Source organism: Tyto alba, unplaced genomic scaffold, assembly GCF_018691265.1.
Source record: "Tyto alba isolate M040663 unplaced genomic scaffold, T.alba_DEE_v4.0 Super-Scaffold_41, whole genome shotgun sequence".
Classification (NCBI taxonomy): Eukaryota; Metazoa; Chordata; class Aves; order Strigiformes; family Tytonidae; genus Tyto; species Tyto alba.
The window spans coordinates 16,465,981-16,481,207 of NW_024881317.1; the positions used below are offsets into that span (position 1 = coordinate 16,465,981).

Here is a 15,227-nt window from a genome sequence, read left to right on the forward strand (position 1 = left end):
ACTGACTCTGGCTGAAAGACCACAGGATAATCTGAACAGTTACTACCAGATGAAGGTCTAGGCCCAGCACAAAAAGCTGCTCTCAATCCATGCAAGGATTATCTCAATAGATAATACAGTGGAATAGCCTCAAACGTTGAAAAATATGTGGGAGAAACATAACTTTTACTGGCATAGATCAATGAAAAAATATTTTGAGCTCAGCAGAGCATCAGTAATGTATACCAAACCAGGATCTAGTTTAAGAAGAAGACTTAAGTAGTAGTTGCCATAATACAAAAAGCCTGAGCTGTATGAAAGGATGAGTAGGAATTGCTGGTGAGAGAGAAGAAAGGAGATTCGCTTCTTGTAGAGAGACAGGAATGAAAATATCATGCATCATGCACTGCTGCACATACTCCAAACAGTTACTCTCATTAAATCTGACTTCAGTTTCTGCTAAGGGTCATTTTCAAATGCTGGTGCAGTAAACAGGCTTCCATTATATGCAACTGAAGTTGAAGCAGACTATAAATGAAGACAGATTTTACTGCCTTTGCTCTCTCATTCTTGTGCTACCGTTTTCTGATGATATCAGGACTGTGAGGTATGCATCTGCTTTGCTAGGTGCCTTTGTGATCTTGCTATCTCCATTAAGAGTAACTTAAAAGGATTCAATAATTGCGCATTAGAATACATATATGTCTGCATATAAAAAACTGAATTTCCATGTTGTGCCATGCTCTTCTCCACTAGCTTTGAGAATTGTAATTTCAGTACATTGCAAGTATCTTATATTATATAAATCATTAAATTCTAGGAAGGTATAAAAACTCAAAGTAGAGCTTTTAAAATGCAAATAACTGAAAACAATATAAGTTAAAACACATTTTATGCTACTGCCATGCTTTGAAAAGATAAATGCTAACCTGTTTACTACTAAATAATAAACCTTATTTACTTTACAAAGTTGTTATGGGGATTGATCACTTTGTATCTTACACAAGTTTGAATACATGAAGCGCTATGACCCCATTCCACATATGCTTTCCTTTGTGAGATTAATCTCCCTAAAATGAATGTGGCAGCTCACAGCATACGGTAAACTGCTTGCTTACCTCTTTGCATGTATGACGTTTTATGTTGCAGAACAAAAGAGACTGCTGGTCTCTGGTATGGTCTCCTGGTATCTTGCCACATTAATAGCAAAATCTCAACCATTGCTTAACATCTGGGGTTTCCAGTTATCAGGGACTACTGAGACAAAAAAATGAATAGTGTAATATTATCACTGTTTGTAGTAATGAATCTCCATCATCCAGAGTGAGGAGAGACAAGGAAAATCCAAATAGTACTGATACCATGAGACAGAGCACAGTGGTGCGATACTGGATCTCCTGATTGATTTGACGATAGTTTGGGCCCATTATCTATAGCTTTGGGCCCTTTACTTCAGTAAACTACTTAGTGATAAATTGATTATTTACATCCATTAGGTTGCCCTGGCTGTACTCCCACACCATGTTAAATTCAAAACATAATGAGGAAAGAGTGAAGAAGGAATTGAGTATTACTCTGTCCCTGAGTCCCTAATGCTGCCTGATGCCACTATTCTCATCGGGTACAAGCAAGCAGTTAAGCTGCATATCTGCAAGAACTGACATTTTTGAAAAGGATTTCAACAGGTAGGAAGCACTTAGGGAAGTCATACAAATTATTTCAGTAGGTCAAAAGATCATTCCTTATGGATGGCAGCTGCTAAGACAAATCCATTAACCAAGGCAAAACCAGAAATCCAGTTAAGCGCGAGTCTCCTTGTGGTCTGCTGGGGACAGGCTGGGGCTGCCTGACCCCGGTGCACACACAAATGGCAGGAACTCCTCATGGCAAACAACCCTATCAGGGGAAAAAGCCCTCCTCCACACACTCTACTACAGCTTGGCTCCCACAAAGCACAATCAAGTTGGAGAAACTCCCTAACTAAAATGACAGTTGTCTGACACACAAGATCCAAGACCAAACAGAGTCCAAAGAACCTCATACATTTCATGATGACAGTGAAGCCCTTTCTTCTTGTCACTGGCCTTGAAAAAGAGTCCTCAACAAGCTGACAGGGGAACAACTGAGGATTCAAGATTTAAAAAACGGGGACAGGAATGGAGCCATCTATACTGCAACAAGGTAATCATCTGTGTTCGCATCTGGCAAGGGCAATGGAATATTATGGTATTAAAAGCAGAACAGCAAGATTTTCACTAAGGAGATATTTTAATCACAATTCAGAAGTTTAAGAAGGAGGAATATATAAAATGCACAACTATGCTCATTTCAGAACCTTTCACTTCATGAACAGTCAAAGAAATAAGCAAAGGCATGTTGGAACAGCAGCAGTGGGTCTGGCTCTCAGGGTCTTCTCAGCCCAGGGTCGTACAGCATGATTAATTGCAGATGATAAACAAGCTCAATTGTCATTTATACTCTCGCTCACGGAAGCATATAGTGGGTAATACTGAAACGTCTACACATATTTATATGTGCTATCTAAAATACATCTTATATTTTGCATCGAAACAAATTTGCAGCTTCATGCATGATGAACCTGGTTTTCACATGAGTACAAGACATTTGAAATAGGTCAGACACATCTCTCTGTGACTGTGGTTTCAACCATACTATTAGCCAATGCCCCATAGTCCCAGAACAGTCTATACTTGTGCTAAGGCTTCTCGTGACAATCTATCAGCCAAATCACTATCTTTGTGCAAGTAACAAACAAACAATTAAAAAAAAAAAGTACAGAGAGAGGCATTGATGGAGTTAACATAAAAGAGAAAATGCGAAAGTCTAAACAACCACAAGTAATGAAGCACTGCAATGGTTTATTTCTTACAAACTGTGGCCAATTTGATACTGAGAGAAAGCAGAACCATTGCAAGGTAGCGTTCTGGACAAGTAATGGCCTTTCCTTCTGTGCTAATTTTTTTTCCTTCACTCAAGGCAATTAAATTAATGTACTAATGGAGACTGGTTATCTATCGTATTTAATTCACCCGCTACTGGACCTGATGGCTTCAAATTTCCAGAAGCTGAAGGACCCTTTGTAAACAGATGTTCTTGCTGCGCATTAGTTATGTCTAAGCACACCAATATCACTTTGATGTATAACAAAATAATTACATTGTGCAATATCCTTGTTAGATGAGGATTATAACAATTCAAGTTAAATTAATGGTGGGCCATTTCCTCTAAGTCATCTCACAAGATTACACAGCAAGGAGGTAACAGTTGTTACTACTTCCCATTTACCAGTGTTAACCTTTCTCAAACATCAAACTTTCAATTATACCATGGCAGTAAATAAATGCTATTTATACAAGCTTGCAGTTTGAGTGTTTTATAAATGAGTATGTAGGAAGCATTGTGAAATATCAACTTATAGTTAATATTTAAATTGCTGCTTGCTTACACCTTAGGCAAGTTTCATTGCTATTATCTGCAAAGAATTTCAGAGCTTGGAATTCAGTGATTCACTTCTAGAATTTTTATAAATAGAACTATGTTAAAAAAAGAAAAAAAAGAAAAAAAAAGAAAAACTTAAACTTATGACAAGGGAATCTTCTGGCTCCTAGGGGAAAGAATTGTTTTTGAAGACAGTAATTGGTTTTTTTAACCTATTGAAAGAACAGTTTTTTTGGTCTGTCTTACAAAAAAGTATTCAGGAAGGGAAACGCTTCTGTCCTGGATGCCTAAACTTTACAGAAGTCTCTCAGAAATGTCAGGAAAATAGTTCTATATAGGATAATCTGTAATTTGGCATAACACAAAAGATATTACTGCCTTAGCAATGGCATTATTTATATTTACTAGTGATGGTTGATGTCATACACTTAAACATGCCATGTAATTAAGACTCAATTCCACCGGTAATACAAGCATCAATTTAAATGACCATACTCATTTTTCCTAATGAATTTTTAATTCCTTTCTATAAGGTACTCCAGACAGATAGCACACAGATGCCTCTAGCACACATGGAGAGAGAGAAAGACATTTAAGCCCTGCATGTATTCTCAGTATTTCTTCATTGTTTTGCCTTGGGTGGCTCTCTACTCACATATTGCTCGTCAGAGAGCCCATGCCTAGCATTCCACATGGACCTGCCAGGCACCTGAACAACACTGGGGACCTTGCACTTCAGTACGGCAGCTTTGTATTAATCTGGGTTCCATTCGTTAGCTCCTGGTCATTAAAGCAATGAGCTTCCAGTTAAATTACACAGCTCAAAGTAACATTGGAAATACGCAGTTAAGCCCTGCAGGCCTAAGAAAGTGAAGATTCAGAAACAGAGCTCTGCTGAATATTTTACCATACTTCATTTTAATCCGACTTTGTTTGAATTTAATGGAATTTTCCTAAAGGAAGACTTTAGAATCATGTGGCTCTAGCAAGATGTTCAAGGAGAAAAATTCAAAACTTACCTGATTGCCGCTTTCTTCTAACTTTCTTTGTGTCTCAGTCTCATCAGTTTGACAATGATATTCTTGTTTTCTTCATGGTCTATACAGTCCCTGTTGAAGAAACTGGATTATGAATTACAGAAGTACGTTTCTTAAATTATTAACCTGAATGTGTACTAGCACCAACAGTAACATACTCTATGAATCCCCGGGCTTCATTAAAAAGAAAAGAGAAAAAACCTCAAAACTAGCCATTCCATAATTATTCACTTAACAAAGCAAGTATTATATTAAAATTTCATCCAAGATTCAGTTATTCCTTCTGCTAAAGGTAAGCCGTATTAGCTAAGCCGTTCAATTCAAAAGGGGAAAAAAATTAAATATATACAAAATATATATATAAAAATTTAAATATATACAAACATAGAGAGAGTGCTACTACTCTAAAAAAGCCAATGCACCTGTGTGTCTCCTGTTCCTGTCTGTAATCCTAAATCCCAGACAGTCATGTAGAACTTTATCAGCATCCTGTCCTTTATCAGCTGGGCACTTCCACATTCACAGAACAATTCTATTTCTTCCTCGAAGGAATCCTGCCACATCCTCCTAAAAACTAGAAAAATGATACAATGAAACTGGAATTTGGGGCTGAATCTGTCAGTGTAATGCACGAATCAAACAAACTGCTACACGGGCATAAAAAAGCAGCAGAAATGCTAGAGCAGCTCAGAACCCTTTAGGGAAACAGAATGATTTCCTGGAGTGACTCCAAAACAGGTCAACAGTGAGGGAAAATGTGTGACTGCCAAACTGCTGTTCAGTGAACTATCAGGATGACGCTCACAAGTTAGTTACCAGTCCTCTGTCACACAACACCCTGAGGTGCTCAGCAGGGAGCCAGCACCTCTGCTTGGCTTATGGAAACCACGTTCAGGCCATCTCCATTCTGCAAGAGAAGGTCGGGGAATTTGTGCTCTCGTTACACGCTTAATTGGGGATTTCTGGGCTTTGCAATTCACAGCTTTCAAAAATAACAGTTTAAATGAGTTTGTTACACAGTATTTAAACATTAAATATTAAAAGAAATGATACAGTAAATTTTTCAAAACCATTCTGGTGATTTATTATTTATTTTATTCCTAAAAATAAAATGCATCTGCCTGCTTAAAAACCACGCTCTCAGGCATATAAACTCATTGAGTTCCCACAAGACTTAAGCTCCCAGGTGATCACATCCTCTTTAAAAATATATATATAACATAGGCTCTAAATCACTGCAATGCTTTTGAAAAGTGTACTATTATTTATGAATTCTATCTTATTATCATCATCATGTGAAAACATTGAAATGTTTGGGTTATAAAAATCAGTACCACAGACAATGCATCAGCAAACTGACAAATTAAATTATCACTTAAAATAGTCAAGCCATCTCAGCTACTTACAAGCTATCCTTGCAGCCTGGCATTAGCAATGTCACTGTTGCCTCTGACCTGCCATACTGCATTATCTTCATAATTAAGTGGGAATCCAGAATAGCAATTTTGACCATGATAAAAAGATAGCCTTGAATTACAGCCATTAAAGAGACCCACAGCATTTTATTTAGGCATCCCAGAGGATTTGTTAGGAGCAATAGCTTCAATTAAAAATTAAGATTCGCTTATGTAAATTAGCAAAAGCAGGAACACTGTTTTAGTTAGGCAGACATTCTGTGTATGGAGCAAAAATAGACAAATCTCTGAAAGTTTCTGAAAGTTTAGTTTCATAAAAAGAAGTATGGGTATCCAAACATCTCTAGTTAAAAAATCAACTTGAAATAATAAAATAGAAAGCTTTCGATAAGCTCCTGTGAATTTCTTGCTTTATTTGCCTGGCTTAGGTGACTATGATAATTTTTCTCATGCTCTAATAGCATACCACATATATCAAATTCAATACCAGTGGAGTTACAAAACAAGGGATTTAGCTTCTTCTATCTACAGTAGCAAGATATGCAGAAGAAAGTCCTAGAGCTGTGCGAAGCAAGATTATCTCTGAATGTAAGAAGACATTTCAAGTATGTTGGTCTAAGTGGCAGACAAATTTTAGGTCAGGCTTTTGCTTTATTTTTATCATATCTTTTATCATTAAAACAACCAGCGGTCTAAAATTCCTCCTGCAAAATAAATGCTAAAGAAGATACCTGGAAGCTTATCCAAGCTTGAAAAATCCTCCAACCTAATTAAAATCACTGAAAAAAACCCTAGGCATTTCCTTCCTCTCTCTACTTTATGGTACCATTCTCCTTTTTTTCATCCTCTATGTCATATTAAAAGGATGATTTAGAAAAAAATTGTCCATAATAAGTGTATGAACTAACTGTGGTCTTTTAAAAAAATCTAGTTCAAGAAAAAAACACTGACAGCAATTTGCACTCACTCATGACTAACAAAACCCTTTTGATGTTACTGGAAAACTGGGAAGTTTTATTTTGAGAACTATCGCTAAAATCAAAGGCAGGTTTATTGCTGGAAAAGTCTTTCCTCTGTGTATGTCTATTTTCATTGCTACCACCCAACTTGCTCATAAAACAGTTTCTTCAGATATCTATGCTGGGGCCATTAGTCAGTCATTTATTCTGTCAGTTTATTCAGTGCTAAGTAGATGAATCACATATGACTGAGGGCTATATTTTCTATGTATTACTTAAATATCTAATTATAAGACATCCATTCACACGAACACGCCATCCCCACCCCAGTGATCAACCCAGCTCTCTGGCACTAGCTGTTCAGCAAGGCCTCATTTTAGTCAGGTGCCGGGTACTGTGGGCTGATACACAAGGCTTTAGACTTGCTTATTCACTTCCATTTGCAACAGCCAGGCTGCATTCCTCTGCTTCATGATTTGTGGTACTGACACTTAGTACACCCACTTACTGGCTTTGCAGTCGATGTAATGAGGAGACCGGCTGGTCTTCTTTTGAACCAGGAATGAGTAGGGAGAAGTCCCACTCATTTTGTCACAATCAATAACATCAAAAGTCCAGCTGGAAGAGGGACCCACTACTCCCACACCCTTGGCTGTTCCAGCACACCCAGGAGCCAGCAGGCACTCTCTGGTGCTTACATTTGCCGTGTTTGGGATGTCAGAGCACGGTTCGCTCTGTGCTCTGCTGCCCATGCAGAAAAACCTGGCCTGCATTCCTGAGCATGGCAAAACCACAACCAGCACTTTGACACGCAGTACCTGTCTGTATTTCTCTATCTAGGGGATCCAGATAAAATAGATCACATCCAGTGGTTTGAATTATCTGTAGTGAATTTTCCACCAAAACATATACTTAAAGTAGTTTCAGTTCCTCCCTCTGAAGGTCCACAGCTCTTCATCGGAGAAACAATCCGGTACCTGCTTTGAGAGTTCCTTTAAGTTCAGTGAGGAATCTCGTTTTGAAAATCTCCCTGTCTCTGAAGGATCCGTGGCCTCCAAATATGCTGTATGCTGACAACAAAAATCACTCACTTTTATTTCCATTCTCTGAATGCTACCATTTGCAACACTTTCCTTGAAGGAGCTGTCACCAGCCGTCTGGAGACAAACACCATTTTTCAGTGAGCCATGACTGGCTGCCATTCTACAGAGCCGAGAGCAATGAATTCCTCTCCTGTGTCTAGCAGCTCCCCATGGCATCTGCCCCTTCGTAGCCTGTTGTTGGTGTCTGTGCGCTGTGCTACTATAAAGGATGCAAATATAGAGAAAGGACAAGATCTCATTTAAAATAGAAGATGGTACATGAGGTTTGTTGTTCCACATGATTGAAAAACATCAACTTCACCTTCACCAGTGACTAGTTAAAATAAATCATACGTGGACTGGAATGATTTACTTTAGGAGTGATACTGATACTGCAGGAGAAGCTGGGAGGGAGTGTTAGGGAATGCTGGTTTTATGCAATGTAAGAAATACGGTTGTAAATTTGCAATCCATGCATTCCAAGACAAAATGCAGAGACCTGAAAAAATAAATTCTTTCTTCCCCTAGCCATATTAAAAATGTATGCATTTGATGAACCAAAACTTAACCATTAGAATTCTATAGGACAAAATTCAGTATCCTCTAGCAGAATAGTGCACCTTGACTACTTTTCTTTTTAGAAATCTTATCTGTAGAAATTTGGCTTTGTAAGACTGACCTGTTTCATATCCCCTGCCTCAACTATAACTTCAAAGTTTAAATGAATTTGCGCTCAGCTCTAATACAACATTATTTAGCATTCCCAGGAAAAAAAGTCATGTTTCAAACATTTTTGTCTTTGAAAGGATTAGAGCTTTGCTTTATGGTCAAAGACCTTATTAGCACGGTCTTTACAGATCAAATGACCATTTTTGCGGAATTTATGTTAGTTATTTAAATTGTAGCAGATGGTAATTTTTTCAGCAAGGAAAAATTTCTAGTATCTTGCTTTAGGACATGATAAACAAGGTTGGTCTTCAGATGCTTATAGATGAGGATCTGTTAAAGCTGCAGGCCTAAAATGCAGATTTCCTGTCAAGTTTAATTAGTTTCTGTGAACCCTAAATTACGTATTTATTTAAAATCAACCAGCGTGAAGAAAAGCAATTTTGCCAACTTTCTGTTGTTCACACTCATGCAGAAAGATGGCAAAGTGACTCTCTAATGCTGTGAATTCTATGTCAGTGAGAAATGAATGCCAAATCCTGGAATTACAAAATTACTCAGAAGGACCTGACAGAGGTTGAAATGAGAGGAACAAGTAATTTCTTATACAGAAACTAAAGTCAACATGTGCTAAGCATGACATCAATGAAAATCTGTGATATTTTTTGACAGAGAAAAGCACCTGTAGGGTAGATATGCTGAGAAACCTCTGCAGTTATTTCATTTGAGATATTTCATTCACTATACCACAGTGGTGTTGCCACTGTTCTTTAATAACTATGCTCACACCTTAATGTGAGTGTATGTGAACAGTAATGAAAGACAATAATGGATTTTGAAAGGTGTTGGCATTATAGAAATGATCATCAGTTATGAAAATTCATTACACAAATTTTACAAATCCTTATTCTTCACATCTGATCACTTTTCAGAAATGTTCTTTCTGTAGTTGCTTTTTACAAAGTGCGAGGGCAGCAGCTTTGTTGTTTTTAAACAACAGAATAGTTTGTGTTCTTCTTTATCCTTCCCAACAAGACTGTTTGGGAAATGGATCAGTTTCTGGAAATCACATACTGGTGTAGGAGCTAAGAATTTTGGAAGAGATTATCTTTGTGAACCTCTGGTCAAGATTTGATGTATAGAATATAAAGTTTAATTACAAAATTAACCAGATTTCAGATCACTAATTTGTCCTTCAATAGAAAACTCAACATCAAAACTACCTGTTACCTCTTCAAAAGGAAGAAGCAATATATTGTTCCAGGATGTTTTACAGAAAAAAATCTGGGTCCTTACATATACATTGTCCATCACTGAAGCTACTAGTTATGCAAAATAAACAACAGAGAATAACTAATAACATGAGATGCAATTACTAAGGCTACCTAAAAAACCAGGCAAACATTAAAGAGGTAGTTTAATTCTAATAACATTCAGATAAATGTGGGTATGTCTCATTTAAAATATGCTGTAAATTACCTAGTCTATTCTACCTTCTTCTCTAAAGACAAAGCAGATTTTTTTTCTGATATGGAAGTCCCGGTCATTGCAGTTGCACAATAATTAGATCAAAGTCAGCAAATGCAGTCACTTTAGTTGCATATAATATGAGATGGTCACTTCTCTGCTATCAGCCTAATCTCAGGGCTATCTTATCATCTTCTGCCACATTAGGAAGGTGCACACTTTGGTTACCTGTAAATGTGTGCAAAGAGAAAAAGAGGGTATTCCTGGACAACTGCAACATCTTATAATGACTGCATGAGTCATTCTGAATGTTCTCTACTCCTTGGTTCTTTTAATTGACCAGTGTATGAAATTAGTCTTATAAATGAAACTAGGAAGACACTCTCTGAGTATAAACAAACATCTTACAATCATGATGAGGGTCTTTTCTGTAGACACATTAATTCAGAATCCTGTAGTTATTTCTCTAGTAGCTCTGTGCCTCACTCTCAAAATAGATCTGAAAGAGTACTTGAGAGAGGACTTTCGCTTTTTGTACAAGGCTATACCTACTTTGCTTACCAGAGAAAGGAACAACAGGCAGCATGCTGGTATTAGATACATACTATTACCACAAACATTTTCTTATGCCTGACCGTCATGTAAAGATGCATGACCTGTGCATACTGTTATCTTTGTGAATATATTGGGTATTCAGAAACAGACACACAATTGGCTGTGTCCAATTATGTCCAATGAGAAACAAGATGATATTAAGTGCTTGTTTATATTCTACTGAACACACGACTATGGGAAGTGGGCTGGGAGACCCACAATAGTTTCTACAGCCTGTAATTGTTAAATGAATTTGCATTCATCATTGTGTCTAAACAGTTATTATCTGGGAAGCAGAAACAGCTCCCTCCAAATCACCTGGTTGGATAGCATACAACAGAAAGAAGAATTAAAGCTCAGACAAGAGTGGGTCTTATCTCTGGTGGGCATTGGAGGCAAAGAAAAGAGCCTCTGCTGGCCACAGGCTGTACAGCTTCCTTTTAAGTTGTAAACAGCAGACTTTTACAAGGATAACTTGTGCCATAAATGAAGACTAGTAGAGGACTTCAGTATAGTGTTTATCTTTCTTTGCTAGGATCTAGACAATCAAGCCATATAAGTATTTGTGAAATTAGCTTTCATAAGCCAGGATGTCCACAGAAAGCAAATTTAACCCCTTCCTGCCATTCATGTGCATTCATACCAGAATCTCTGACTAGAAAGGTAAACTCTTTAGAAGGAATGTACCTGATTGGACACAGTTTAATTAAGGAGTTGGGCTGCTGATTGCTGTTAAAGAATATCTAAAGAGGAGAATTTCTAAAGTGCCTATAAAATTTAATTTGCTAAAATAAAAAAAAAAAAGCCACAAACAAAAAATAAGTTAAGATTTATCAAAGAAATAGTTATTAATTATTCTTTCAGTGCTTATACTACTGAAATTTAGGGTTTCAGCACCATTCCCTGAAGGGTTTAGCTTTTGAGTCCTATAACAGAGCCCTGAGGCCCTTGGGCTGTGGATGCTTCTACAAGTGCATTCACTGCTGACCCTGCCTTCACCACCCCGGGGTGAGGCAGTTGTCAACAAAACAATGTGCAGAGCAAAAAAATGAGCCAACAGTAGAGGTCAGCCATGAACTGTAAATTTCCTCTCCAGATTTCTTTGCCTGATCAATTTATGCCCCAGAAAGATTTGGGGCACCTGTGCCAAAAGAGCAGTGGATAAAAAGAGCAGGGGGAAAGAAAATTAGTTTATTTCCCTAAATGAGATAAGGCAAAAATCTGGGTACTAAGACCACTGCCATGGTGGGGTTGAAATACAAATGGACAATACTTGGTTTCTCTGCCAATAACAGAGAGCTCCCCTAGCAACCTGCTCCTGCCTGCTACCTGGCCCAAAAAGGTCAAGATCTCACAGGAAACAAAAAAAAACACCACAAAGCAAAAAAGATAAATAATAAACTCAACCTAGATGGACTGTTAAAAAAAATGCCTGAGAACTCTGACAGTGTATGCCCCTGCATCAGCTATGGCTTGGTTTTTGGAGAGTTACCATTGCCACTTGCTGGTTTCCACCACCCCTTGGTAAAGCAGTTTGCCATGTTGCTTAAATGAAAAGGGGAATGTTTTAGTCCTCCTGTCTGTTACGGCCGGAACACATGATGCACCAATGTGCTGGGCTACTGGGGTTGCCCCCAGTTTCGCCTGTTCCTGTGCTCAACATTTACATACACTGTGCATCAACAGTGGCTACGCAAGTTAGGCCAGTGCTTCAGCCAAAACAGATTACCTGGGGTTTTAAAGCTGAGAATTAACGTGAACTAATAAACTGCTGTTTACTTTGAAAAACAGGCATTTAGTTACCCCTCACAAACGAGGACATTCTTCAGTACGATTCTCCCTTAAATGCAGCTGCTTGGGACATTCATTTAATGTAGCAACTGGATTTGAAGGACAGGGATTTGGGCTGAAATAAATAACCCATGTATGGTCTCAAAACTGTGCCTGAAGTTGCAAATGGGAACCAGACAATGAACAAAATGCACTGAATTTTATAGGCCTGCTTTCCAATTGTGGTTGCCTTATCATTACACCAGACAGGAGCACAGGCATAATTTTACTCAGTCATGTGTTTGCCAAGCACTAAACACAAGGCCCCTCAGCCACGGTTGTTTTTCCCGTATCTAGATGAAACATCTAGCACCTGAGCCCCCAGTCCCGTATCTCTGCTGGGGATTTAATAGCCATGTGTGCAACATCATTTTGCCCATCTCCCTCCTCCCCAAAATGTGACGGGAAGCCAAACTCCTGGCTAAGGCCAGCAGGGACCGGCCCTCCCCCGGTTGCCTTCCCCTCCAGCTACCCTGCCCAGGGCACTCTGCTGCCCTCGGCGCCAATTCACGCCTTCCACGGCAGCAGCCGCCGCTGGTGGCAAAACAGGATGACGGAGCACTTGGGCTGAGGAGGGGAGGGGAAGGCAGCTCCTGGCCCTCAGGGACCCGATGCCCTTTGGCTTGCTGGCGAGAGGGGGCAGAGCGGCTTCCCCGCGGCAGCCGCGCGGGCAGGCTGCCCTGACGGGATCGGGCCGGGCGGGCTCCCTTCCCTCCCTCCCTCCCTCCCTCCCTGCCCGGAGCAGCCTTCGCGCTCCGTGACTCCGGGCGGGCAGGGCCGGGCTGCCCGCGCCCCGCCGCAGCCCAGGCCGCTGCGGGAGAGCTCGGCTGGGGGGGTCGGGGACGGCCCCGCGGGCGCGGGGGGGGGGGGCTGCGGGGCGCGGCTGCCCAGCGGGGAGGGGGCTGCCCCCGCTCCCGTCTCTATAATGCCGGCGCCGCTTTGCCCAGCGCACCGCATCGCTCCAGCTGCAGTAACAGCCTGCCGGCGGCTTCGCTCCCTCCCCTCCGGCCCGGGGACGCTCCAGGATTAGGGGAAGGGAGGGAAATCCATCAGGCGGGGAGGCAGGACGCGGAGGCGGGCCGGCAGCATTCCTGCGCTCCGCCCGAGCCCGCAGCGCCGTACGGTGAGCTGCGGTGCGGGCGCAGGAAGGGGCCGAGCTGCCGGAGGTCCCAGGGGCGCCGGCGGCTCCCAGCGGCCCGGATCCGCGGCTCGGCCCGCGCCGCTCGGGGCCGGCGGGGCTCGGAAGGCGCTGCTGCTGTCGCCCTCCCTCCCTCCTTCCTTCCTTCCTCCCTCCCTCCTTCTTTCCCTCCCTCCCTCGCCGAGCCGGGTCTCCCGGGATGGGCCTCCAGGAGCTGGCGGTGTGGCTGCTGGCGGCGGCGGGGCTTGTGCGCGGTGAGTGAATGCCGTGCTCCCGCGGGCAGCCCGGGCGGGATACGGCGGGGGCGGCCGGGAGGGCAGGGACCGCTACCCTGGCCACGGCACGGCACGGCACGGCACGGCACGGCACGGCACGGCGGGTCCCCGGCCCCTCTCTCCCCCCCAGGTCCGGCCGCTGCGGCTGGGAGCTGCCCTCTGTCCCGGGCCGCTCTGCGGGCTTGCCGGCGCTGGGAGCTGCCGGGAGGGGCAGTGGGGATGGGGGAGCAAACTCCGTCGGGGCACCCAAACGGCAGAGGCTTCGGGGCAGCGAGTGTGGCTTTCTGTGGGGGGAGTTCAGGACTAGAAAACGGGGGAGAGGAAAGTCTGTCTGGAGTAGGGACAGGGACCTGTTCCTACCCTGGCCCAGATTTCCTTTCATTCTGAAACCACTTCAGCCCTTGGTCTATCTGCTCTGCTCCATCCATGTGGATCTGCTCCCTCTCCCTCTGTAGAAAACCGGCAGCATAATGACCATCCCTGGGTTTCAGGTGTAACTAGGACAAAAATCCCTAAATATTATCATGTATATTAATATAGTGCCTATCATCTCTGCCAGATACCCTGTACCCCCCTCCTTGATTCATAGCTGCATGAACAGAGAATAAAGCGGAGAGTACTTGGTCCCAAGGAGTTCTCAGTCTGAAGCAGTCTGGGAGCAGGATTCAGTCTAACCTGTGGCCATTTTTCTCCCGCCGTCTTGCTGATGCCCTCTGCTGTATCTGTGTTCTGCTTTTCTGGTTATAGCTATGCCAGGACAGGTGTCAAAATATAGGTACCATATTTCCTCTTCACTTCTTGCTGCTGGACCAAAGGGTGCATATGTTGACAAAGCATCATTAGCATTTAGAATTTATCATTCCTGTCCAGCCAAGAAATGATCAAAGAGGGAATCCCCCTTACATGCTGGGATGAAAAGAAAGAGTGATACATCTGTGATAAGATTTTGTTGTAGCTAAGGAGCTATATGAATTACGGCAACATTTTCCTGAGAATGCAGCAGGTAAAACAACAGATACATAATATCTGATAGCAGGAAAAGAACGTATGTCCTAGCTTTACTTTCTGATGTAGAATCCTAATTTTTTATCTCTTTATTCCTGTGCCCGAAGAGTCCCTGCAAGGAGAGTTCCAACGGAAGCTTTACAAGGAGCTGCTGAAAAATTACAACCCTCTGGAGCGACCGGTTGCAAATGATTCCCAGCCGCTCACGGTCTACTTCACTCTCAGCCTCATGCAGATCATGGATGTGGTGAGTCTGTAACCTTTTAGGAAATGATTTCTTTAAAAGGGTGTATTTCTCCTTCCTAGAATGGAGCTTTGTGA

The 15,227-nt window shown here is 41.7% G+C and overlaps 1 protein-coding gene across 2 annotated transcripts in view; it reads left to right on the forward strand.

Annotated features, from left to right (window-relative positions):
* The first annotated feature begins 13,389 nt into the window (after positions 1 to 13,389).
* LOC104368968 (neuronal acetylcholine receptor subunit alpha-7) overlaps positions 13,390 to 15,227 on the forward strand; it is a 45,168-nt gene continuing 43,330 nt past the window's right edge. The window contains exons 1-2 of one of the 2 annotated variants that reach the window (XM_042804219.1): positions 13,390 to 13,880; positions 15,014 to 15,153. In XM_042804219.1, coding sequence (XP_042660153.1) covers positions 13,826 to 13,880; positions 15,014 to 15,153 — 195 coding nt within the window. In that variant the 5' untranslated portion in view covers positions 13,390 to 13,825. Of the gene's footprint in view, positions 13,881 to 15,013; positions 15,154 to 15,227 lie in introns of those variants that run through there. The other variant, XM_032990434.2, reaches the window with a different exon arrangement.